At 37.2% G+C, this 26,397-nt stretch overlaps 2 protein-coding genes and 1 long non-coding RNA gene across 3 annotated transcripts; 2 read left to right on the plus strand and 1 right to left on the minus strand.

The window, feature by feature from the left end:
• The first annotated feature begins 11,309 nt into the window (after positions 1 to 11,309).
• On the plus strand, positions 11,310 to 15,296 carry LOC106912079 (H-2 class I histocompatibility antigen, Q10 alpha chain-like). The gene is made up of 5 exons (XM_088009979.1): positions 11,310 to 11,364; positions 13,749 to 14,021; positions 14,196 to 14,486; positions 14,813 to 15,012; positions 15,291 to 15,296. Exons 1-5 carry the CDS (start codon positions 11,310 to 11,312, stop codon positions 15,294 to 15,296), a joined length of 825 nt encoding a protein of 274 aa, XP_087866105.1.
• A 961-nt stretch (positions 15,297 to 16,257) lies between these two features.
• On the plus strand, positions 16,258 to 17,255 carry LOC106913259 (uncharacterized). The gene is made up of 3 exons (XR_015764671.1): positions 16,258 to 16,376; positions 17,063 to 17,092; positions 17,222 to 17,255. It is a non-coding gene; the product is annotated as an uncharacterized LOC106913259 (long non-coding RNA).
• Positions 17,256 to 19,679: 2,424 nt separating this feature from the next.
• LOC148156546 (uncharacterized) lies at positions 19,680 to 20,785 on the minus strand. The gene is made up of 3 exons (XM_088009980.1): positions 20,367 to 20,785; positions 19,954 to 20,122; positions 19,680 to 19,809 (listed from the first exon to the last, which is right to left on the minus strand). The coding sequence occupies exons 1-3, from the start codon at positions 20,692 to 20,694 to the stop codon at positions 19,680 to 19,682; spliced, it is 627 nt and encodes a 208-aa protein (XP_087866106.1). The 5' UTR covers positions 20,695 to 20,785.
• Positions 20,786 to 26,397: the final 5,612 nt, after the last annotated feature.

Genomic DNA, 26,397 nt, shown 5'->3' on the forward strand with positions numbered 1-26,397 from the left:
TTGTTTCTCTTTTATGATGCAAATTTATTTTTACCCAATGAACTGTCACTGAGATATATTTCTTTAATAATTTTCTTGATCCCATCCAGATTATTTACAAATGAGAAGGTTTGTAGTTTATGTGAAGATGTTTAGAAATATTTTTTAACAGGGCATAGATATATCAAGAAAAGTTTTACATTGCACAAATATTCCCAGAGTTCTCTCAGAGCGCTCCCATCTCAGAATAAAAATGTCTGCCAATGTGTCCTAGCTTGAGATCGGTTCTGTCAGCTGCTGAGAACGTCTGAATTGAGCTGAAATGGAGAGATGACAGAAATTCTCATCTTAGTGGTTTGACCCTGTTGCTAGGTGTGTTGCTGTCTTTTGGTTCCTCTTCTTCTATTTTTATTTACTGCCACCAACTGGTCAGAAGTATGTATCAAATATCCTCCAAAAAATCTTGTCATCCTGTAGTCGTCTGTTAAAAAAATTAATATGGCCTGGTAACTTTTACTTTTTGAGACTGGAATAAATCAATAAGGTCAACTTTGGCAGTGACTGGTTGATACACAAAACACAGTAGGAGACAAAAAAAAAAAAAACAAAGAAACATACACCCCAGAAATCAGTTGAGAAAAATATAGCAATGAGACTGGATTAAGAAAAGAGTGATGATGGGATATTGAAACTGCAAAAGTGCATTAATTGCACAGATTCAACATTTGATTTTAACTTGATTAAATATAGGCTATAAGCATAGCCTTAAATCTAAATCTGTTTTATTTGAGTTGAATTAGCTTTTGATGTTATTTTGTTTTTGCAGTTTGGCTTTTTTGTGGTCCCATCTAATTATATTTTTATGATTAAGTAATTCAGCTGAGCTTCCTCTCTCTCTCTCTCTCTCTCTCTCTATATATATATATATATATATATATATATATATATATATATATATATATATACTGCTAAAAAAAAAGGGAACATTTCACTTTAATTTTGTGTGTGGCTCCAAATCCAGGCCTCCATTGGTTAATAAATTTGATTTCCATTGATGATTTTTGTGTGATTTTGTTGTCAGCACATTCAACTTTGTACAGAACAAAGTATTGAATGAGAATATTTCATTCATTCAGATCTAGGATGTGTTATTTGAGTGTTCCCTTTATTTTTTTTAGCAGTGTATATCAGTGGCGGGCCGTGCATTTCACACCTAGGCCTTCAGTAGTGCCCGGTCTGAATCAATCCAACCCTCAATAACTATTTTATGGCTAGAAACTTCTACTGCAGGTACAGCTGCGACACACATAAAAAAGCATCAAAAATAACCTGATAAAATTGCAATATTATTTAGGAATATAGCAACATTCTACTCACCAAAAATCCTGATTATTTGTACACAAAATCCATCCTCCTTTCTTTCCTCAAGAAGATTTCAATTACTCTGTTGTGCAGATTATCCGTGCGTTTCAGTTCCATCAAGAAGTCCTTTACAATCGCCATCGAAGCTAATGCTGAAAGTCGAGCCTGCCCTGTCGTATTTCTGGCATAAGTTTTAATTCGTTTGGCGGACAAATCCTTTTCCCGGTTGTGACAGGCTTGCTAGCTTCGGAGTTGCCCGACCTTGCTTAACAATGTCCAACTTTTCTTGAAAAGTCCGTCTAGAAAATGACTTTGACAGTAAATCTCCAACCAAATCCATTTCTTCTCTTCCCTCAGCCATTGTGGGTTGACAAAACAGCTATTAAATCAACACAACAATATCTTTGCTTGTGCAGCTCGCTACAGATGCCGTTTGCTAGCTCTGGCCAATCACAGCGTGTGAATACGCTGACGTTTCCGTACGCCTGCTAGAGTCGCCTTGGTGTCGCCAACTCAAAATCTGATTGGTTGAAGCAACAGTTTGATCGACATTTATTTTATGCTACATGGCCCACAGAACTGATTGTGAAGGCCTCCAGGCAGATTTCTTTGACCCTGGCAACAAATAGTGGCTGAAATGTGATTGGTTCAATGTTTAAATATGAAAATACACGTCTGGAAGCAGCGCAGCCAGGGGGCGACCAATGAAAGGAAGCGGATAGACCATTTGGAATTATTTAATACGTATTTATGGACAAAATATAATTAACATCAGTCTGTGATTCAGATATTTTTAGGCCAGCAGAGAAGGCCTTGCAGGCCCTGACGGCCCACCACTGGTATATATATATAAAAAAAAATAAATTCCCCTCTCACCCTCCGTGGGTGGTCTCTTTCATCCTCTGAGCTCGGGTCCTCTACCAGAGGCCTGGGAGCTTGAGGGTTCTGCGCAGTATCTTGGCTGTGCCTAGAACTGCACATTTCTGGACTGAGATGTCTGATGTTGTTCCTGGGATCTGTTTGAGCCACTGCTCCAGTTTGGGGGTGACTGCCCCGAGGGCCCCGATGACCACAGGCACCACTGTGGTCTTCACCTTCCAGGCCTTCTCCAGTTCCTCTCTGAGGCCCTGGTATTTCTCCAGTTTCTCATGCTCCTTTTTCCTGATGTTGTGGTCACTTGGTATTGCTACATCCACCACAACGGCTTTCCTCTGTTCTTTATCCACCACCACAATGTCCGGTTGGTTCGACATTACCATCTTGTCTGTCTGGATCTGGAAGTCCCACAGGATCTTAGCTCGGTCATTCTCCACCACCTTTGGGGGTGTCCCCCATTTTGACCTCGGGGCTTCCAGTCCATATTCTGCACAGATGTTCCTGTACACTATGCCCGCCACTTGGTTATGTCGTTCCATGTACGCTTTCCCTGCCAGCATCTTGCACCCTGCTGTTATGTGCTGGACTGTCTCAGAGGCCTCCTTGCACAACCTACACCTTGGGTCTTGTCTGGTGTGGTAGATCTGAGCTTCTATTGCTCTGGTATTTAGGGCCTGTTCCTGGGCGGCCAGGATGAGGGCCTCCGTGCTGTCCTTGAGTCCAGCTTTCTCCAGCCATTGGTAGGATTTCCTGATATCAGCCACTTCAGTTATTTGTCGGTGGTACATCCCATGTAGGGGCTTGTCTTCCCATGATGGTTCCTCCAGCACCTCGTCCTCTGTTCCCCATTGCCTGAGACATTCGCTGAGCACATCGTCCGTTGAGGCTTTGTCCTTGATGTATTTATGGATCTTAGATGTTTCATCCTGGACAGTGGCTCTCACACTCACTAGTCCTCTGCCTCCTTCCTTACGGCTCGTGTACAGTCTCAGGGTGCTGGATTTGGGGTGGAACCCTCCATGCATGGTTAGTAGCTTCCGAGTCTTAACATCCGTGGCCTTCATCTCTTCCATTGGCCAGCTAATTATTCCGGCAGGGTATCTGATTACTGGTAAGGCATAGCTGTTTATTGCACGGATCTTGTTCTTGCCATTGAGCTGGCTTCTCAGGACTTGCCTTATTCGTTGGAGGTATTTGGCTGTGGCTCCTTTCCTTGTGACCTCATCGAGGTTGCCATTTGCTTGTGGTATTCCCAGGTACTTGTAGCTGTGCTCTATGTCTGCTATCGTTCCCTCTGGGAGTGAGACCCCTTCTGTGCAGACGACCTTCCCTCTCTTTGTAACCATCCGGCCACACTTCTCTAGTCCGAATGACATCCCAATGTCAGTGCTGTAGATCCTGGTGGTGTGGATCAGTGAGTCGATGTCTCGCTCGCTCTTGGCGTACAGCTTGATGTCATCCATGTAGAGGAGGTGACTGATTGTGGCCCCATTCTTAAGTCGGTATCCGTAGCCAGTCTTGTTGATGATTTGGCTGAGGGGGTTCAGGCCTATGCAGAACAGCAGTGGGGACAGAGCATCTCCTTGGTATATGCCACATTTGATGGACACTTGTGCAAGCGGTTTGCAGTTGGCTTCAAGGGTGGTTTTCCACATCCCCATCGAGTTTGCAATGAAGGCTCTTAGAGTCCTATTGATGTTGTACATCTCTAAGCATTCAATGATCCAGGTGTGTGGCATTGAGTCATAGGCTTTCTTGTAATCAATCCAAGCGGTGCACAGGTTGGTGTGTCGGGTTTTGCAGTCTCGGGCGACTGTGTGGTCTACAAGGAGTTGGTGTTTGGCTCCTCTACTATTTATGCCGATGCCCTTCTGTGCCGTGCTCATGTATTTATCCATGTGTCCGCTTATCTTAGCCGCTATGATGCCTGACATGAGCTTCCATGTTGTAGAGAGACAGGTTATTGGCCGATAGTTGGATGGGACTGAACCCTTTGAGGGATCCTTCTGGATCAGGAAGGATCCCTCAAAGGGTTCAGTCCCATCCAACTATCGGCCAATAGTTGGATGGGACTGAACCCTTTGAGGGATCCTTCCTGATCCAGAAGGATCCCTCAAATATATATATATATATATATATATATATATATATATATATATATATATATATATATATATATATATTTCCACCATGGAAAAGACGGTTAGAGGCTAAGATCAAGATAACAAGGTAACAAGGAGGGAAGTGAGCCAACTGTCAGAGCTCCAAAGAGGTGCAATGAAAAGATCAGTACCTAAGAAGTACAGCCAGATGCCCATACCTGAAGCACTCGAAACTGCCAAACAAAGGCTCCAAGCCTTGGCCAGCCGCCTAAAGAGATACACAAGAGAGAATGAAGCCAGGAGGATTAACCGGCTCTTCTCCACCCAACCAGCGAAAGTGTACTCTCAATGGCAGGGTAATAACAACAGAGCAGATCCACCAAGGCTGGAGACTGAACAATACTGGAAAGGCATATGGGAAAGGGAGGCGTCCACAACAGCAATGCACAGTGGCTAACCTCTCTACGAGAGGACCACAGCAACCTCCCTGAACAAGCCTCGGTAACCATCACTGTGGCAGATGTCCAAGAAAGAGTCTCGGGTATGAAAAACTGGACAGCACCAGGGCCTGACATGATCCATGCCTACTGGCTAAAGAAACTCACTGCCCTCCATGAGCGACTGGCAGCTCAACTGAACCAGCTGCTACAGAATGGGTCTCACCCTGAATGGCTAACTGAAGGGCGCACAATCCTGATCCAGAAGGATCCCTCAAAGGGTTCAGTCCCATCCAACTATCGGCCGATAACCTGTCTCTCTACAACATGGAAGCAGAGGAGCCAAACACCAACTCCTTGTAGACCACACAGTCGCCCGAGACTGCAAAACCCGACACACCAACCTGTGTACCTCTTGGATTGATTACAAGAAAGCCTATGACTCAATGCCACATACCTGGATCATTGAATGCTTAGAGATGTACAACATCAATAGGACTCTAAGAGCCTTCATTGCAAACTTGATGGGGCTGTGGAGAACCACCCTTGAAGCCAACTGCAAACCACTTGCACAAGTGTCCATCAAATGTGGCATATACCAAGGAGATGCTCTGTCCCCACTGCTGTTCTGCATAGGCCTGAACCCCCTTAGCCAAATCATCAACAAGACTGGCTACGGATACCGACTCAAGAATGGGGCCACAATCAGTCACCTCCTCTACATGGATGACATCAAGCTGTACGCCAAGAGCGAGCGAGACATTGACTCACTGATCCACACCACCAGGATCTACAGCACTGACATTGGGATGTCATTCGGACTAGAGAAGTGTAGCCGGATGGTTACAAAGAGAGGGAAGGTCGTCTGCACAGAAGGGGTCTCACTCCCAGACGAAACAATAGCAGACATAGAGCACAGCTACAAGTACCTGGGAATACCACAAGCAAATGGCAACCTCGATGAGGTCACAAGGAAAGGAGCCACAGCCAAATACCTCCAACGAATAAGGCAAGTCCTGAGAAGCCAGCTCAATGGCAAGAACAAGATCCGTGCAATAAACAGCTATGCCTTACCAGTAATCAGATACCCTGCCGGAATAATTAGCTGGCCACTGGAAGAGATGAAGGCCACGGATGTTAAGACTCGGAAGCTACTAACCATGCATGGAGGATTTCACCCCAAATACAGCACCCTGAGACTGTACACAAGCCGTAAGGAAGGAGGCAGAGGACTAGTGAGTGTGAGAGCCACTGTCCAGGATGAAACATCCAAGATCCATAAATACATCAAGGACAAAGCCTCAATGGACGATGTGCTCAGCGAATGTCTCAGACAATGGGGAACAGAGGACGAGGTGCTGGAGGAACCATCGTGGGAAGACAAGCCCCTACATGGGATGTACCACCGACAAATAACTGAAGTGGCTGATATCAGGAAATCCTACCAATGGCTGGGAAAAGCTGGACTCAAGGACAGTACAGAGGCCCTCATCCTGGCCGCCCAGGAACAGGCCCTAAACACCAAAGCAATAGAGGCTCAGATCTACCACACCAGACAAGACCCAAGGTGTAGGTTGTGCAAGGAGGCCTCTGAGACAGTCCAGCACATAACAGCAGGGTGCAAGATGCTGGCAGGGAAAGCGTACATGGAACGACATAACCAAGTGGCGGGCATAGTGTACAGGAACATCTGTGCAGAATATGGACTGGAAGCCCTGGGATCGAAGTGGAGAACACCCCCAAAGGTGGTGGAGAATGACCGAGCTAAGATCCTGTGGGACTTCCAGATCCAGACAGACAAGATGGTAATGGCGAACCAACCGGACATTGTGGTGGTGGATAAAGAACAGAGGAAAGCCGTTGTGGTGGATGTAGCAATACCAAGTGACCACAACATCAGGAAAAAGGAGCATGAGAAACTGGAGAAATACAGGGCCTCAGAGAGGAACTGGAGAAGGCCTGGAAGGTGAAGACCACAGTGGTGCCTGTGGTCATCGGGGCCCTCGGGGCAGTCACCCCCAAACTGGAGCAGTGGCTAAAACAGATCCCAGGAACAACATCAGACATCTCAGTCCAGAAATGTGCAGTTCTAGGCACAGCCAAGATACTGCGCAGAACCCTCAAGCTCCCAGGCCTCTGGTAGAGGACCCGAGCTCAGAGGATGAAAGAGACCACCCGCGGAGGGTGAGAAGGGAATTTATATATATATATATAAATATATATATATATATATATATATATATATATATATATATATATATATATATATATATATATACACACACACACACACACTGATAACTCTCACTGTTGCTGTCTGCAGCAAGGATTACTTTAACGTCCATGGATGGAGTCCTGTCTTTGTCTTGGCGGAATCCTTTTAGAATAGATCCACAGTTGAACTGGTGAGAATCCTCAATAAACTCAGTTCTTTATCCATATACGATCTTTGTCTATTCCCCATGTCCACTGCAGTATCGTTAAAATCCTTTGGGTTGAGTGTGGAGCCGCAGTCGAATAAGAATCCCGGGTTGTGGGTATACGGATCTTGTTCCTTTCTTGTGCAGCGAGCAGTCGTCCCGGGGTATCATCACGCAGCCCTCGGTTGATTCTGCATCTCCTTGTGTTCTGCTCGAACGCTGCGGAACAAAGAACCTCGAACCTTCTGTCTGGTGTCTTTTTATTTTCTCGGCAACCGCTCGACTCTGATTTCTGCTTTTTCCGTCTCGTACGTGTCAATAACCCATGTCACACACAACTTTCCTCACGTACTTGACCCACGGCCCACACAACTTTCCTCACGTACTTGACCCACGGCCCACACAACTTTCCTCACGTCAGCTGTTCCTTGGTTAACCTCAAACTGCAGATGAACTCTTATATATATATATTTTTTTCACATTAAATTTTATGAAAATAAAATTATATATAAATTATAAATTTCATAAATGTTATTTTCATAAAATTTAATGAAAATAAATATTAAAATTATTAATGAAATATGTTTATTTGTTTCGTGATTTTATTTTCTGTGGTAAATGTGAAAGTGGTTAGAAAGTGTGTGTTTTTTAAAAAGGAAGTCAAAAGTTCTCTAATTTATGAGAACTTTTGACTAAAGCCACAATAGCAAATGATTAACAGGAACAGACCATAAAACACAGAGAACATTCTAACAAATCAGTTTTTGTAACAGACATGGAAAGGAGCGCCGTCAAACAGCCGAACATAAGTGGTTCTCTACAAAGAGCAGAACCTACTTTGTGTTCAGAATGTCGCTCCTGGCTGGTTTGGTCCTTTTTGGGACTTCAATGACGGTGAACAGCAGTAAATTATAGGGCTTTCTTTGTTTTATTTATTTATTTATTTATTTATTTATTTATTTATTTATTTATGTATTTATTTATTTATTTATTTATTTATTTATTTTTTGACAATTTTAAGTTTATTTTTAAAAGTGAAAGCAAAATTGTGACATTTGTCTTAGTAACTGATTTTATGTGCTGTTACACTTCTAAGATGTTTGTTGAGATTTACCAGTGTAGATTTAGTTAATAAAATAGAAACCTGATACAGAAAGGTGGAGCATCTCAGGTAACCAAGAAATTCACCTAAATTCCACCTTTTGTGCTTGTTAAATACTTAAGTGTTAAGAATGTGGATGATTAAACTAGTGTACACTGTATAAACGTATTAGAGTGTAAAAGGTGTGTACCTTTGTGGTGTTGAAGAGAAGCCTCAAATAAAAGAGGCCTTTTATGTTTTAAGTGTTTAAATAAGAGAATATTACTTTGGAAAATATTAGTGTTTACAATTTCTTTTGCCATATATGTTTAGATTTTGACTACACTACGAACATCCATGTCCATTTTTCTGTCTTCAACTCCACCTGTAGTGCATTTGTTCACTCGTAAGGCCACAGTCGAGAGAAACATGATTTTGACGTGTCTGGCTACGGGACTCTATCCAAAAGACATAATTCTGCATATCTGAAGAAATGACCTGGTCCTTAATAAAGAGGACGGGGTTCAGACCAATGGAGTTCTCCCAAATAATGATAACATCTTCCAGAGAAGAGATTATGTGGAGATTCTTAAGTCTGATGTTGCCGCCTACACATGTGAAGTCAAACATACTGCCACTAAATTGGATGTTGAGAGGGAATGGGGTGAGAAAAGAAACAAACAAAAGATACAAAAAACAAATATGCCCCCCGTAAGATCCAACTACATAAGTCTCATTTATAATTGATGTATTTAGATGGAAGTGTGAGATCAGCTGAGCAAGCTAGTCTGCTGCAGGACGGTAAGTACCGTATTTTCTGCACTATAAGTCGCACCTAAAAACCTTCAATTTCCTCAAAAGCCGACAGTGCGCCTTATAATCCGGTGCGCCTTATATATGGACCAATATTGAGCCACAACAGGTCTAACAACTACGGTAAGCAGCCGCCGACTTCATTTTTGCCCGTAGAAGAAGAAGCGAGCAGTGCATGCTGGGACAGTTGTCAGAATGCTGGTTTGTTAATAAAGTTTGACTGACCTATCTACCTACCGACCATCTAGAATCAGGTCGTCTGCAGGTCATTTAGCACCACGTTCTCCACGAACATGCTGTGGGCGAATGGAGAAGGGTGACCATCGTCCGGCCACGCCCCGGCCCAGTCGCGGAAGGCTCTCCTCGCCGACCGGTGTCGGACTGTTTTGTTGATACTCACTTTAGTGCAGCTCCATCTAGTGGATGCGTAACGTAACTCCAGCCTCTACTGTAGCGTCTATTCTATGCTGCTTATAATGCGGTGTGCCTTATATATGAAAAAAGTTTTAAAATAGGCCATTCATTTAAGTTGCGCCTTATAATCCAGTGCGCCTTATAGTGCAGAAAATACTGTATTTTCTGTTCAATTTCACTAAATTTACCTCCTATATAGTGTATATTCATGAAAAAGTTGTAGAGTTTATTTTGTAAAAATACTTTCCAATTCAACTTGGTCCAGCTATATTTTCATTCTTGGGGGGCTTTTAATGACTAAATATTTTCTACTGTATTTGCACTGGTGGTACAAATACAGTCTAATTGTGACATTGTGAACAAAGGATAAGTATTTACAACTTTTCTCTAATGATTAAATCATCAAGTTATGTATGCAACTAGATGTTTACGTAGAATCTTTGCAATATCTTTTAGATCACCGTATTGTTACGTTTGCTACTCATTGGTCTGTTGAGATTTTTTTCATGTAACAGTTCATGTAACTGTATTTTCTATCTGAATAAAACAAAGAATTATTGAAGTTGTTTCTCTTTTATGATGCAAATTTATTTTTACCCAATGAACTGTCACTGAGATATATTTCTTGAATAGTTTTCTTGATCCCGTCCAGATTATTTACAAATGAGAAGGTTTGTAGTTTAAGTGAAGATGTTTAGAAATATTTTTTAACAGGGCATAGATATATCAAGAAGTTTTACATTGCACAAATATTCCCAGAGTTCTCTCAGAGCGCTCCCGTCTCAGAATAAAAATGTCTGCCAATGTGTCCTAGCTTGAGATCGGTTCTGTCAGCTGCTGAGAACGTCTGAATTGAGCTGAAATGGAGAGATGACAGAAATTCTCATCTTAGTGGTTTGACCCTGTTGCTAGGTGTGTTGCTGTCTTTTGGTTCCTCTTCTTCTATTTTTATTTACTGCCACCAACTGGTCAGGAGTATGTGTCAAATATCATCCTCCAAAAAGTCTTGCCATCCTGTCTGAAAAAAAAAATATGACCTGGTAACTTTTACTTTATGAGACTGGAATAAATCAATAAGGTCCACTTTGGCAGTGATTGGTTGATACACAAAACAAAGTAGGAGACAAAAAATCCAATGTACCCCAGAAATCAGATGATAAAAATTTACCAGTGAGTCTCGATTAAGAAAAGAGTCATGATGGGATATTGAAACTATGCAAGAATGCATTAATTGCACAGACTCAACATTTGATTTTAACTTGATTAAATATAGGCTATAAGTATAGTTTTGAATCTAAATCTTTTTTGTTTGAGTTGGATTAGCTTTTTATGTTTTTTGATTTTTTTTTCTTTGCAATTTGGCTTTTCTGTGGTCTCATCTAATTATATTTTTATGATTATTTGTTTAAATAATTCATCTGAGCTCCATCTATATAAAAAAAACTATTTTTCATGCTACAGTTTGGCTTGATTATTGTTTGTAAAATATGTTTTAACACAAAACCTTGAAGTTTTAATATATATTATTTATGATAATAAATATTAAAATTATCAATGAAATATAGTTATTTGTTTCATAACTTTATTTTCCGTGGCAGATGTGAAAGTGGTTGGAAAGTGTGTGCCTTTTAAAAAGGAAGTCAAAAGTTCTCTAATTTATAATGTTCCCTGAAGGCGAATTGGTAAATCATTAACAAGAACCTACCATAAAACACAGAGAACATTCTAACAAATCAGCTTTTGTAACAGACACGGAAAGGAGCGCAATCGAACAGCCGAACATAAGTGGTTCTCTACAAAGAGCAGAACCTACTTTGGGTTCAGAATGTCGCTTCTTGCTGTTTTGGTCCTTTTGGGGACAGGAATTACAGTGAACAGCGGTAAGTTTCAGTTTTTCTCTCTTTTTTTTGACAAATTTAAGTTTATTTTTAAAAGTGAAAGCAAAACTGTGACATTTGTGTTAGTAACTGATTTTATGTGCTATTACACTTCTAAGAATGGTTAAGATTTACCAATGTAGACTTTGTTAATAAAATAGAAACATGATACTGTAGACAAAGGTGGAGCATCTCAGGTAACCCAAAAGATCACCTAAATTCCACCTTTTGTGCTTGTTAAATACTGAAGTGTTAAGAATGCTGATGATTAATAAAACAAATCTAGAATTTATAAAAAGGTGAAAACCTAAAAGAAAAATCATTGAGCCCTCACCTGTGATTGGCTCAGAACGTAATAGACTGAGTGGTAAACAAGGGTGCAAAGTACAAAAGATAACTGCCCTCATAAAGTTATTGTGGCTTTGGCATGTTGTTTCTATACTTTATGTCCTTGCCTTTTATAAAAAAAAGCCCACATCCCTCCATTATGGAGCCCTGTGCAATATAAAGGGTATTTTACTTCCCAACAAGTTAGATAACACAACAAAGGTTGAGAGGAGAAAACAATTACTAAATGATGTTTGTCAGTTGTGACAGCGTGACACTCATATAGTTGCAATAGCTTAGAATAAATATGATAAGACGTCATAAGTGAACTTTGTTACTCTTGTCCTCCAGTCTCCTGTGTTTTATTGTCTCAAGTAGGAAGATAAGTTTAATAAATCTGTAAGGTGTATCCAAATGCTAAATCGAAAGTACATCATCGAAAATTTCCTTAAACCAGTATCATAGGATCTGACCTTGGAGGGTTGATTAAAGTTGATTTACAGCTGTAGAGTGGACAAGTTTTCTGCCAAAGTGAGATCTCTTGAAGCTTAAAGATCTTAGTAATTTATGATGTCTCTCGCCTTTTTCTTACTGTTGCATTGGTGACTCTATTGTTTATCTCTTACAAGGGTTCAGAGGAAAAATGAATTTTATAAAGTATTTGAAATTCTTGTAGGTTTATTTATTTTCTTAGAAAAAGACTTCCCTCATGACACCAGGGCCCCATTTCAGAATGCAGGGTTAACAGGAAAAGAAGGCAGATATTCTGAATAAACCTGCTAGGCTCTGAGATACTAAGAATTTTGGGTTTCAGAACAGTGGATATGAACAAGGTGACCCAATTCTGAGTCAAGTAACCCTAAGTTAAACCTGACTGTAGAAGAAGGCCTCAACATTGGAACGAAGATAATGCAGTTCACTATGGCGAAGGAAGAAAAAACAAGCCTGAAAGTGCGCATTTCTCACTAATTGAATTTGAAATGGGCATAAGGAGAATACCAAAACATATTTAACAATAAAAAAAAAAAAAAAAAAAAAAAACTTGCTTCTGCAAAATAGCAACAGTTGTGATTCACTTATCCCACTTTCTGAAACGAGGTTCACGTAAACAATGCATCAGCAATGGTTAAATTTAGCTTTTTGTATGCGGCAGTTTTACATTATGTCTAGTTGTTTAGGGTTGCATTTTCATAAAGTATAGACATAAATGTGAATAACATGCTTAAATCTCAAAAATCAGTCTATAATTTGTGTGATTTGTTTTTTGTTGCTCTAAATGACATAATATCTGTTTCCAGTGATTGTATAGTTGACCTCTGTTTTGACCAGTTTACAACTATGAAGCAGCCATGAAATGATCTATACTGGGAACAAAACAGTGTCAAACAACCAACACAGCAAAATGTGATGTTAAAGGAAACTAAACAAGAAAAGCCCAATATTTGTCAGAACATATGTAAAATAAGATGTGATGAGACTTATGATCTCCCCTGATTTAAGAACATTTCTACGATAAAGCAACTGCTTAATGACAACAGAAATGACCTTAAGAAACTCTTGCTAGTGTGTGTACAGATGAGGGTTGAACACACAGCCTTGAAGTGCTCCATTGTTTGTGATATTTGTCATAGAATCTGTTTTAAGATTCTGTTTCTATATTAAATTAATGGCCACGCCTGATTCAAGATGTTCTGAACCTTATAGATGATAAACTGTGTGGAAATTTTGAGATCAGTTTTTTGGTTGATTTATTTTTTTTCCAACTTAAGACGTTCCATTTATGTGAAAGCATTCTTCCCAATTCTCTGTTTCAGATTTGGCCTTAAGACAGATTAATGTGTCAGTATGTTAGAAAATATTTTTTGAAGTGTTGACCTAACTTATTTAGAAATTCAATTTGTCTAAAACAGACTTGAATATAATAAAATGGCAAGAGCATTTTTTTTACAAAGGTTTTAGCCTAAATATTGTCATTTCAAGAAGGCTTGCGCAGTAATAAATAGTCACTGATATTATAAAAGTAATTCCCATCTTCATTTTTCTGTCTTTTGTTCTTACAGAAAAACATTCCCTCACCTACATCTACACGGCTTTCTCCAAACCAGTGAATCTCCCGGGGTTGCATGAGTTCACTGCCATGGGTTTACTGGATAACAATATGATTGACTACTATGACAGTGAGAACCAAGTTAAAGTTCCCAAACAGGACTGGATGGAAAAGCATCTTGAACCAGAGTACTGGGAGAAAGGCACCCAGTCCAGAAAGAGCAAGCAGCAATGGTTCAAGGTCAACATCGACATATTGATGAAACGAATGAGACAGAATGACACAGGTGAGATCCAAGGAGTTTAGCCTATAATAAAAATACTAAAATAATAATAATCTACAAATGATGCATGTTAAATCTAAACAGCAGGATTGCAGTTAATTTATTCTCTAAATATTTTCTTGCATGTGAAATCTTTTATGTTTTGGTTTTTAATTTTTTCAAATTTTGTTCTTACAGACACTCATATTCTTCAATGGATGCATGGCTGTGAGGGTGAAACTCAGCCTGATGGCACGATGAAGTTTGTCCGTGGGATGGACATGTACAACTATGATGGAAGCGATTTTCTGTCCTTTGATGATGACAATCAGGTTTGGGTTGCTCCCATTCATGCAGCAGAAGAAACCAAGAGGAAGTGGGATGAGGTCCAGGTGCTGAAGGAATACACCAAGGGCTACCTGGAGAAGGAGTGCATGGAATGGATGAGCAAGTTTAGAGACTTTGGGAAAGAGAAGATTGAAAAAGCCTGTATGTATAACATAATCAGACTTTTTCGCTATTCTACATATAGTTTCATCAAAAATAGTGAATTCATTCAGTTTTTGAGAAACAAAACATAGTTTTTTTCTTTTCTACTAAATCAAAGCATTTGTCTAAAGATCTGAAGGTGTATATCTAAAGTAGAAAGATTTTTGTAAAATAAGGTAATACTTTGTCTAAGAAATGTAGCATTTATTTCTCTTCTGTGAGGTTTTGCTTTTCTATATAGTTAAATTGATAAAATAGAAAAGTTAAAATGATCTAAACATTGAATTGCTTCCCTGCTAATGCCACATTTCATTTTGTTTTTCAAGCTCCACCTGAAGTCCACCTGTTCACACGAAAGGCTAACATTGAACAAAATATTATCTTGACGTGTCTGGCAACCGGCTTCTATCCAGGAGAAATAATCTTGGAGATCAAAAGAAATGGGCGTGTCCTGACTATAGAGGACGGGTTGGTGACCTCTGGAAATCGCCCAAATCATGACCACACCTTCCAGAGGAGAGATCACGTAGAGATTTTGAAGTCTGATTTTTCCGCCTACATCTGTGAAGTCGAGCATCTTGCCTCTAAAAACCATGTTAATAAGACATGGGGTGAGAAACTTTTTGTTGTACTTCTATATCTAAGCTTACTTATTTAGTTCAGTTCAGTTCAGTTCACTTTACTTAGGTAAATTATCAACATTAAACAGAAAACAATACTAATCAACAAACCCATAATTTACCAAAGAAGGAATAGACTGAAGCCAAAGCTTATACTTGCCTACCCTGTTCATATGCTTTGCAGCCTTAGCAGTTATAAGCTAAATTCAAATGAGAATTGTTGGCTGGTTGGTCAAGTTTAGTTCTCATTCAACACCCAGCATACTAAAAGGATTGCTACTGTGTTAGCTTACAGTGAATAAGTGAAATAAAAAAGATAAATGAACATTTAAAACGTATTGTAATTCATAAAATATGAGTATATGTATATGCTATAAGTAAAATTACTTTAATGTTAATATGTTTGTTTGTTTTTTAAAATACATTTTTCCAAAAGTCTTTGGGATCATGAATATGTTTACTTATTTATTTTCTTTAGGGCTTTTTTCAAGCTACAATTTTGCCATGTCTCTTTCTTTTTGTTGAACGTTGAACACTGACTATATGAAACCTTCAGTGCTTTACAAGTTTGGGGTTTGTTTGTGTCCTGGTAGACGAGTTGTTGCTTTTAGAGCAATTTTGGCAGACACTCCTGAGAAGGTTAATCCCTGTTTCATAGCTTACTGTAGTTAAGAGTCCAAAAGTCTTAGAACTGATTTGTAGCTTTTTCCTGACTGATTGTCAGAAAATGTTTTTACTGTTTGATTTCTTTAGATCAGCATGATAGGTTGATTTTTAAAAAAAATGCCTAGTTTGTTTTGTCTGACGGGTTCTACTTCAGATTGTGCAGGTTTGAGGGTGAAGTGTGGCTAAAAAAATGATTTCTGTTTTCCAGAACAAGTGGTCAGGTCATGATTTTGCCAATGAAAACTGCTTTCTGTATTTATTGTGATTATCTCTGAAAACAACATTTGTTTGATGATCTGAAACATTTAAATGTGAGAGAAGACAATGGTAGAATAAGGGGAGAATATACTTTCTTTTTTACAGCACTGTAAGTTAAGTTATTTCATATACAGCTAAAGTTCAAGTGGTCCCATATGAAATTCCACACATTATGTATTGAAAGCGAACTAAATCTAATATGAAATTTGTTTTGTTGTAGAAAACCCTTTTGTAGAACACAAAGGAAATACCAACGTCATCATTGCTGCTTCTGCTTCTATCGTGATTGTGGTTGTGGCTGTTGCTGTGACACTTGTCTGCCTTAAGCTGAAGACAAGTCGACTTGGTAAGATTGTTTTACACGTCTCTTGGAAATATACAATTGATGCCTCCTTACATCCCTTTTGTTAACTTTGTTTCATCTGCATACATTAGAATAAAATACCTGATGAAAATGTTAATCAAAAAATGTAAAAAGTCATTGTTAAATTGTACTAAAACTCACATTTACACCAATGTACACACTAACTATATAGTCTTTTCATTATGCAAATAAATAGGTCTATTAAATTTGCTCTTGTCAGGTACAGAGGTCTCTATTGTTTTATTATGAACTAAATGAGGTATCAAAGTAAATGGTTGAACAGTCTATCATTACACTGAAAAGTAATCAATCTGTTTCCTTTCTTCATGATAGCATATCATGAGGTTTTAAATCCATTGAAGTGTTGCCCCCAACCAAAAGCAAGATACAAGATTTATCAAGAAATCAAGCCTTGTATTCATTTATTTCTTCGACCAGAAAAACCCTGAAAGTCTTCTAATCATTTTCATTTTCATGTGTACAGTTCAGATATATTTTCATTTATTTTGATTATTTTAAAATGTAACCCTGAGTCTTGCTTTGGGACAGCCATAAACACTGAGCTGGAGCTTGTAACAAAAGTGTTAAAACATTTCTAGTATTGAAGAAAATGTAATAGAAATATTTTGTTATTGAATGTTTTAATAAATATGTGTCTTCATTAATAGATTGTGATGAAGAAAATTCTCCTCATTCAAGTAAGTACTTAATTTCAATGCATTTGTAAATCACCTTAATACTCTGTGTCAGGCATATTAGAATGATTTTTGCAATTACTGGACTGTTCATTGTTTCAAAGATATACCAATATATGTCTTTATTTATAGGTTTAAGTTCTGTGGCCACCTCTGGATCTGGTAAGTCACACCCATTGATTTTTTACACTGAAAAATGTTCTATTTCCTATAAATCCTTAGGGGTAAACCATACTCTCATATAGTTTGATGTAACTTTCAGCCTGAAGTTCCTACCATCGGGGGGGGGGGCGCCGATTTATGCTTTCGCATCCACCTGAATAATGTGCAGTTGCGCCACTGAGTACGATAAGTCTTCATGAATATTTATGACTGTTGTCATAAAGTGTCATGATTAGGTAAATCATGACAGTTTTAATACAAAGTTGACATTACTCAAAATGTCTTTGTTATGACAACTTGACATTAACCAATAAATCATGATCTGACATAAATTTGTTAAAGTATTACTAATCATACTTTAAAATTATGTAGATTTATGTTGTTAAAGATAAAGTTTAATTGAGTAATTCTAAAATGCCAAATGTCAAAATTAGGATGCAATTTTGACTTTAAATATGTATTTAATTTACATATTTTAAGTAAATTTAAATATGCATTTTAAATTAAGTGCATTTCTAGAGCCATAATTTTGTTTTAGCCATAGAATTTAAACTAAAATATTGTTATCTTGAAGTCTCAGTTTGTATTCTTTTTTTTTATTATTTAGTTTAATTTTAGTCACCTAATGTTTACTAAATGTTAGTTAAAATGTGCTTCAGCAATCAAGGAGAGTAAATCATCATCTTTGTGACAGAGACTTTGCATGGTGCACCATGAGCTCTGAGTCTGGTTGTTACTGTGACATTTGTGTAGCATTTATGCAAATTTCTTATATACGTAATTATTCGTAAAGTTGCAAAAAGTTTTCCTAAGAAATTTGTCAACAACCTTAAAATCTTGCCGCCTCCTTTCAATCACATTATACATGCCACAGTTTTAGATGCATAGAAACATATTTTATTTTATATTTGAGCTCTCCATTACCAATATTTATATTTAATTTCTTGCTTTTAAACATAAATTAAAGAATATTTTTGTAATGCAATTAATTTCTCATTATATGTGGGTAGATGTCCTAGCCTTCTTCCCCTTGCATCGCACTTAAGTGTTATAGCATTTTCAGGCTAACAAGAATTTTTCCTAATGTTTTGTCTGGTGTAATAAAGATTTAACTATTTAGCTTAAAGTGTGAAAGTGATCTTATCCAAAAAACAAAAAAAAAGTGCCTTGTTGTGAAATTATTGAACAAATTGGATCAAATTACTGTTAAACTGATTGCACAATTGGAATATACACTGTAAAAAAAATTCTGTTGTTTTTACAAAAAAAATCTGGCAGCTGTGGTTGCCAGAATAATTCTGTAGAAAACACAGTGAACATGTAAACTGTTTTACTGACCAAACAGTAATTATAACAGTGTTAAATTGTGAAATAAACAGATTATCCCATAGTTTTGCACAAATTTTAACTGTGATTTGAAAAGGTTTATTTTTGTAATAAAACAGTTTTATCAAGTAATTTTAACCAACTTTTTCTGATGAATTATCATAATAATGCTGTTATTTTACACTTTTTTTCCAGTAAGATTTACTCAGTTTTTGTTTGTTGTACAAAAAAAACTTCATTTAGTCCTACTGATAAATTACCTTTAAATAACGGATTAGAACTGTTAAAATGTCAATTTAAAACATTTTATTAATACTTTCTGAAAAACTGAAATTTGCTTTAATTTTTTACTTTTTACTAATAATTATATCTTTAAATATCTATAAGCATGAAATTTCAACAAACATTTCTCACTTAAAGGAAACTTTAAAACACAAGGAAGCCCAATATAAATTGTATCTATGATAACCTTAAAAAAATAAACATACACTTGCATGCCTTTGAAATATTTATTTTCAATGAAGTTCTCATTTGTCTTTTCTGAACATCATGAAGCACTTGCACCTGCTGAATACATATAAATTTCTTCAACGTTTTTAACTTTATCAGAAACAGTATGAGAGCCAACTTTCACCCCCTTTTTTTTGGAGGGGGGGGGCTTGAAGATTATAACATACAATAAATTTCTATTTCCAGTATACATTTTAATAATAATGTTTGTTTGCTTCAAAAGTTTTCCTTTTTTAGAAGCAATTCTATTTTCAAATATCTATAAATAATCAAATTTCAACAAACATTTACCAGTTAAATGCAAATTTAAAACACAAGGAAGCCCAATATAAACTGTATCTATAATGATAATTCAATATATATTTTTTTAGAAACAAATAAACATTTTAATTGAAAAACATATTTTCAATGAAATTCTCATTTGCCCTTTCTGACATGGAACAAAATTCAGCCACTGAACAAATATAAATATGTCTTTTCAACTTTTTTAACTTCAGAAGACACTGTGTGAGATGCAACATACATTTAGAAATCTATTCAGCTCTGTTAAGATTAAACACTGTCTTGATAACTCACTGACTTTAGTCCTTTCTCAAACATCACGCCACTCATGATCCGCAAGTTCCTGGATCAAGGTGAGGACACGGGGGTTCACACGCAGTCTGGGTTTACGGGTTTCTTCCACCTTACTGCCCTTGTCTGGGTTGATTGAGAAGAAACACCTTAAGATAAAGAGGACAAACAGAAAACTACATCAAAATGTGCTTCACAAAGGCATAAACATTTTATTCAAGATATAAAAGTTGTCAAAAGTCAAATTTAACTGCCTACAATTAAAAAAAAAAAAAAAAAAAAAGAACTCATACCTCTGCAGAAACTCCAGTGTAGACGCCAGCCCCGATGGATAATGTATGTTAAAACAATAATAGCTCCCAAACATCATGCAGAGGGCAGAAATAAAACAGGAGATGTTGTTGTTTCCAATCTGTTGATCCACACTCAGCATGAATTGTTTGGCATGGAAGCAGGATTGACCTAAGGAGAAAGAACAAATACATTTAGACTCCTGATACAACAAAACAATGACATTTATATGAAAAATAACAAATTAAGTAAAAAGTACGAAAAATAATATTAGTATAGTAAAAGCATAAGAAAATAATTTGAAAAAAAAAAACTATTAAAGAAAATGCCAGATGGACAAAAGTGCAAAGAAAGGGGACAAGACAACAAAAAAGACAACAGGTCAAAGAAACTGGAAAAACAAAAATGAACTCACCACACACAATGATAGTGGGAGTCAAGGAGACATTCTCCATCTGTACTTCTTCAGCTAGGCATGTGTCCTCCACACAGAAGAACACTGCTTCTTCATTTTCATTGAAGTAGCAGAGAAGTAAGAGCATCATCTCTTTAACATCTTCAGAGTAACCGTCCAGTTCTCCCCTTAACATCTTCAACTTTGTCTGAGCCTGGAAAAACCTTTTGTTTTTGTTCACACAAACAGTGTTCATGTAGTTCAGCAGTCTTTTTCCCTTCATATCCATGTTCCTCATGAAGGTTTCCTTCAATCCAAGTCCAGTAAGTTCCTTGTAGTGTACAGCCATCCCAATGTCATGAAATAAAACAGGCCAGGCTTCCAAGACATCTTGAATGCTTTTCCCCTGGTTAATATCTTTGCGCTGAGTAGAAAGTTGCCCTCAGTAATTGTTTCATCTCCTCAGGATTGGCCTCCTTCTGCAGAGACATCATCTTGAGCTGATGGAGGAGTATCTTGTGATGCATTACTTGAGGACCTGCTGGTTTCAGGGGTCCTGCCTTCAAAAACACAAAACAAAAAATAAGTTATCAGAACTGAATATGAATATCAGTGTTTAATGGTTGATTTTCTAGAATTTTACTTACATCTGAATTTCCAAGCAGCAAGTGCCTTTCTGGCTTGAATTGGTCTTAATGCTGACAGCAAGTCTTTCTCAACAATGAACTGGAAGTCATCATACGTTTCTACTCCAATTGACTGTAAAGTCTCCTCGAGAATGTCTTTTGAAGCCTCTGCAAGATCGGGCAACACTTCATTGATAGCACTACGTAAAAATGTTTGCTCAGCCATTTCTGGAATAAAATCAGACAAAATAATGGTAAAAACACAAGATCACCGTAATATAACATGTATTCAACTATGTACAAATTAAAGAGAGTCATACTTAGTGTCAAACAAAATATCGTGCCTGATTCACACTTTTTATTCATGTACATCCTTAAATTTTTAGTCAAACTTCTCTCCCTGTTTTTTCCTTATTTTTGTTCTCATCAACATATCTGTTTTAAGTGGACTTTCCATCATGGTATATAAAGACATTTTTATTTTGAAAACACACTGTGTTTCAGAGGAACAACTTGTTGTCCATTTACCTGATAACAGGTCAAAGGGTAAAAGTCAACCAAGTCATTTATGTTAATACACAAAGTGCTTGAAGTCTGTTTTGTCACTGAATACAGATGGTAATCAGGATGATAGACAGCTGTTTGTACATCCATAACACAATACACATCAGTGTCATTTTGAATCAGAATTAAAACCAGCTCTCCAAACTCCATATACTCATCATTCTTTGAAACCAAGAAATGCCCCTTTTTATACACGGTTCCCTTATATTGCATCTCTGTGGAAATACTTGTGTCTTTTTCAGAAAATCCCAGGTCTTTTACTGCATGTTTTATTTCATCACTGTAGAGGCTTGAGTAAAAAACACAACTGTCCTTGACCAGCAGCAGCTGATTGCATCTAGGGCCAGCTGAGATGTAAGCCTGAAACATCTGGTGTCTTTCTGATAGTGTCAAGCATATGTTTTTAAAATTTTTTAAATGCCTTGCACATCTTTTAAAGTAGACATGTTTACTCTCAAAACGCATTGTCCACAACCTAATCAAAGGTCCAAATTTCAAAATTAGGGCTGGATAGTGCCGCAAGAAATGATGTTTTGGTTTAAGTGAAGTTTCAGGAAATAAAGATTTTCTTGATTCCAAATATTCTTGGATTATTATTTCAAGAAAGGCAACCTGTGGCAAAGAAATTTGTTGTGCACAAATCAAATCCACAATATCTTTGAGCTGGAGAGTTGTCTGCCAGACATCATCTTGTGGATTTTGTATCTTGTCACCAATAATTACTGGCAACAATCTCAGCAAGTTCCAGTTTTGAACAGCTTGACCTGAAAGCCTGATTGCCTCAGAGTTGACAGGGCATGGCTTTGTGAGAGCATCTGATCCTTTGTACTTGAATTGCTTGATTCTACGGTTGAACTGGGAATATGTAAACCATTTCTTTGTTTTAACGAAATATTTCAAGTATAGTGCAAGATCATAGGATACGACACCCTCAAATAAGTCATGGCCTAAGCAAGGTGGAAGACCAGGTTGGCAAACATGAAAAGACTTTAGTGAGTTGAAGTCAGAGTTTACCTTGACACCTTTGATGTCTTGAATGCTTCCAGTCTCTCGATGATGGACTGCCAAATTGTAAGCTTCAGGGGTTCGCTGTGGACCACAAGCATTTGGATCATTAAGAAAGTCTTTTCTTGTGATTTCACAGTACCTACAAAAGTACTGAGAAGTACTAAAGTTTTCAGTAAACCCACCAATGCTGTGTGATCCTAAATTGTCACCAGCAATACAGAACAGTGCCCCTTTGACTGTTTCTTCACCTGCAATAATGACATGTTCCTCTAAATCTTTCAAATCCATGAGAAGTTCAGAGCAAACCTTTGCAGTTCCAAACTGTTTTAAATCGTTCTCGGAACACAATGAAACTAGAGACATGTGATCAGTGCTTGACCGCACATGAGCAGGTAAGTTAGCCACAGATAGATAAATAGCGACAACTTTGTGTTTCTTCTTTGCTGAACCAAGGGGGTTAACAATTTCAAAGGCATCTTGGTAGAGAATAAGCTTCAGGCACCCAGGATTTTCAATGAAGAACTGGTTGCACTTGAAGTTTTGGCCATCACTTATGTCACAGAAAACATCCGGGTGTGAGTCATTGGACTGTTCCAACACTGAATTCTTCCATAAATCTGATTCTAAAAGTGCACTTAGTGTCTGTTTAATGGGTATGTAGTAAGAAAATCTCTGGGTCATGTTTTCATCACTTCCTAAAGATATTTGCTTTGGTTCTGTGTATTTTAACATTTTTTTGAAAGTCTGAGTTCTTGAATATGTTGTTCTCAGTGGCCCATGATGACAAACAGAAAATAAATCAGAATCTCTTACACAATCACAGATTTTAGCAACAGCATAATCTGCAAGACATGTCATCTTTTAAAAGCGACTTTAGTTTAGTCAAAGTGTAATCCATTCCCAGCTCATGCACATTTTGCATCTCTTCAACGATGTTCTGTATTGTGGAAGCTGGAAGAAGCAGCTGTCCTTGAAGTTTCAGGTAGAAAAGACACAAGTTTCTGAGATAATCCTTGTTGAAATTTGGAGATAATTTGTGACTTTCATTAGTCAGAGCATCGTTAAAGCTCTCAGAAGGCCCATCGTTTTCTGACAGACTAACAATCTTACTTGTAGTTTCCTTGTACAAAACATCAATGTTATCCACAAAAATACCTCTATGTTTACGGGACATATGAGCTGTGAATGATGATTTGACGCTGAAAACTTTTTTGCAGGCTTTTACTGGACATGCTACCGGCCGTCCCTCCATTATATGCTCCTTTAAATGAGCAACGACTTCTTTCACAGTTTGGCTTTGGTGCCCACACAATGAAATGGTGCATTTCAATTTAGCAGCAATGACTTTGGCTAATTCGGGTTGTGAAGCCACGTTGTGAACTCGGTAAAAATGAGTTTTAAACGCTGCATATGTACAAAATGTCCGCTTACATTCTGTGCCGAGGCATTTGAATACACAACTGGGCTCGTTTCTGTGCACTCTACAATGCAACACATAGCCCCTCAATGATTCTAGTGTTTTACAGCAAAATGTACATATAATCATGTTTAAACAATTTCAACCTACCCAACAAGTTACACGTGTTGCAGGTGTAGCAAAAAATGATTCTACTGCATATTGCTCCAAGAAGCAATATGACGCCTTAAAAACAAAATGTAATCTCCCCAGAAACACAAATTACCGTTACGTTTGAAGAAAACAAAGCTTAACTTACATTTGCTGAAAGCTGACGAGGTCCAAACAGCGCTCTTTTCTTTGTCAAGGTTTGAGCACAATTCAGCTTCTTCTGAGATGAGAACCGTTGTACGAACTTGTTCAAAACAGCTTTCAGGCGCCAGGTAAGCGAACCAATCAGAGAGCAGAACAGACCGGAAGTTGAGCACAAAGCGGTGTTCTCTGTCTTTCTCGCAGTAGCCGAACTTTGAGCTTATAATGGCAACGGTGAAGGTAAAAAATCCAGTGTTAGCAAAAATAATAAATAAAAATAAAATACATGTACCAATAAGCAAGTACATGACTTCCTTGTTGATTCAGATGTTTCCTCCACGTTAGACGTGAAATATGAAGAAATGATCCAATCAAAATTGACAGAGAATAAGTAAATGAATTAAAGAGGAAATGACAATCTAAAGAAGTGGGAAAATACAAGTGAATATAAATAGATAACTAGTGAACAAAATTGGAAGTAAACAATGTGGAATCATAATTACTTAATTCCAAATTAATTTCCAAATCTATTAATTTATTCATTTATTTCATTCTCCATCCATCCGTCCATCTTCTACTTATCTGGAGTTGGGTCTCAGGGGCAACAGCTTAAACAGGGAAGCCCAAACTTACTTCTCCCTAGCAAAAAAATGGTAAGCTAGCTTCCAATTCATTTGGATTTAATCATCACAGAATGTAAATGTTAGTTTTACACTGCTGAAATGTTGTGAAGGATCCAACTTTTTTCATTAACAATACAAAATGTGTGTTTTCTACAACTAAATACAATATTATTTACAATTTTACATTTTAAAATTTACAATAATTTTCTGTTCTACGTTATACAACATCATACTGGTAAATGAACAAAATATAATTGTGTTTTTCTTTACAAAATTTTTCTGTCATGATTTCACAGATTTTTACTGTTGATTTTACGGACTTTTTTTACAGTGTACCTAAAAAACACAGAATAAAAAGATATGTTTCTGTTGTTAAGATGTTATGTTACAAATATTCAAAAACACCTAACAGTAGTGAGTTTTGTATTTACTGTCTGTGTTTGAATATTTTGTGTAGATAAAAAGAAACCTATTGAGAACAAGCCCCTCCTTGATACTGGTAAGATTTTTTTCCAGTACTCTTTTCAACATTCATACAGTCGTAGCATTAAAGCGGTAAATGCAAACGTATTCTCTGTCAGACAGGTGACATGTGTCAGTGTTTCTTAAGCAATATGCTTTTCATGCAAATGTATCTTTTTCCCCAGACATGTCTGTGACTAGACTTGTCACATTCCATCATGTGCTCCTTTTTTTCTTCACAGAAAAAAGGTTTAAATATATGTTAAAGCATATCAGATGAAAATGTTCAAAATAAATATAGCACTTTGCAAGAAGTTTGACAATGAAATACATTTTTAATTTAATGTCCTGTGTATGACTGTCAGTGCAGACAGTAACTCTGGCAAGCAAACTTAGTTTTTCAACAGTTTTATGTTTTATGCTGTTAAGATAAAAATGTATAAAACAGATTTAAGGACATGAATCCTGCTGCTTATTATTGATATTTGTTGTAGATGAAAATGCCAAAGATGCAAAACCACCTGAAGAAGTTGAAGAATCAGTTTCTGTATTGAACAGAAACTGATTATTTCTGTTCAACACATTTTGTTTATTTATACATAATACATTCACAATAATCGCTGCAGAGTTAATTTAGTAAAATATTTTGATTGGTCCAGTTGTGTTTCCTTTAAATTAATAAAAGTAATTTAGTAATTCTAAAATGCCAAATGTCAAAATTAGGTTGCAGTTTTGATTTTAAATCTGTATTTAAAGTACATATTTTAAGTACATTTAATATGCATTTTAAACTAAATGCATTTCTAGAGCCATAATTTTGTTTTAGCCATAGAATTTAAACTAAAATATTGTTATCTTAATGTCTCAGTTTATATTTAATTTTTTTTATTTAGTTTAATTTTAGTCACCTAATGTTTACTCAATGTTAGTTAAAATGTGCTTCAGCATATTAAGGAGAATAAATCATCATCTTTGTGACAGAGACTTTGCATGTTGCACCATGAGCTCTGAGTCTGGTTGTAACTGTGACATTTGTGTAGCATTTATGCAAATGTCTTATA

The sequence above is a fragment of the Poecilia mexicana genome, unplaced genomic scaffold (genome assembly GCF_051168715.1).
Source record: "Poecilia mexicana isolate PSO_F unplaced genomic scaffold, ASM5116871v1 scaffold_11, whole genome shotgun sequence".
Classification (NCBI taxonomy): Eukaryota; Metazoa; Chordata; class Actinopteri; order Cyprinodontiformes; family Poeciliidae; genus Poecilia; species Poecilia mexicana.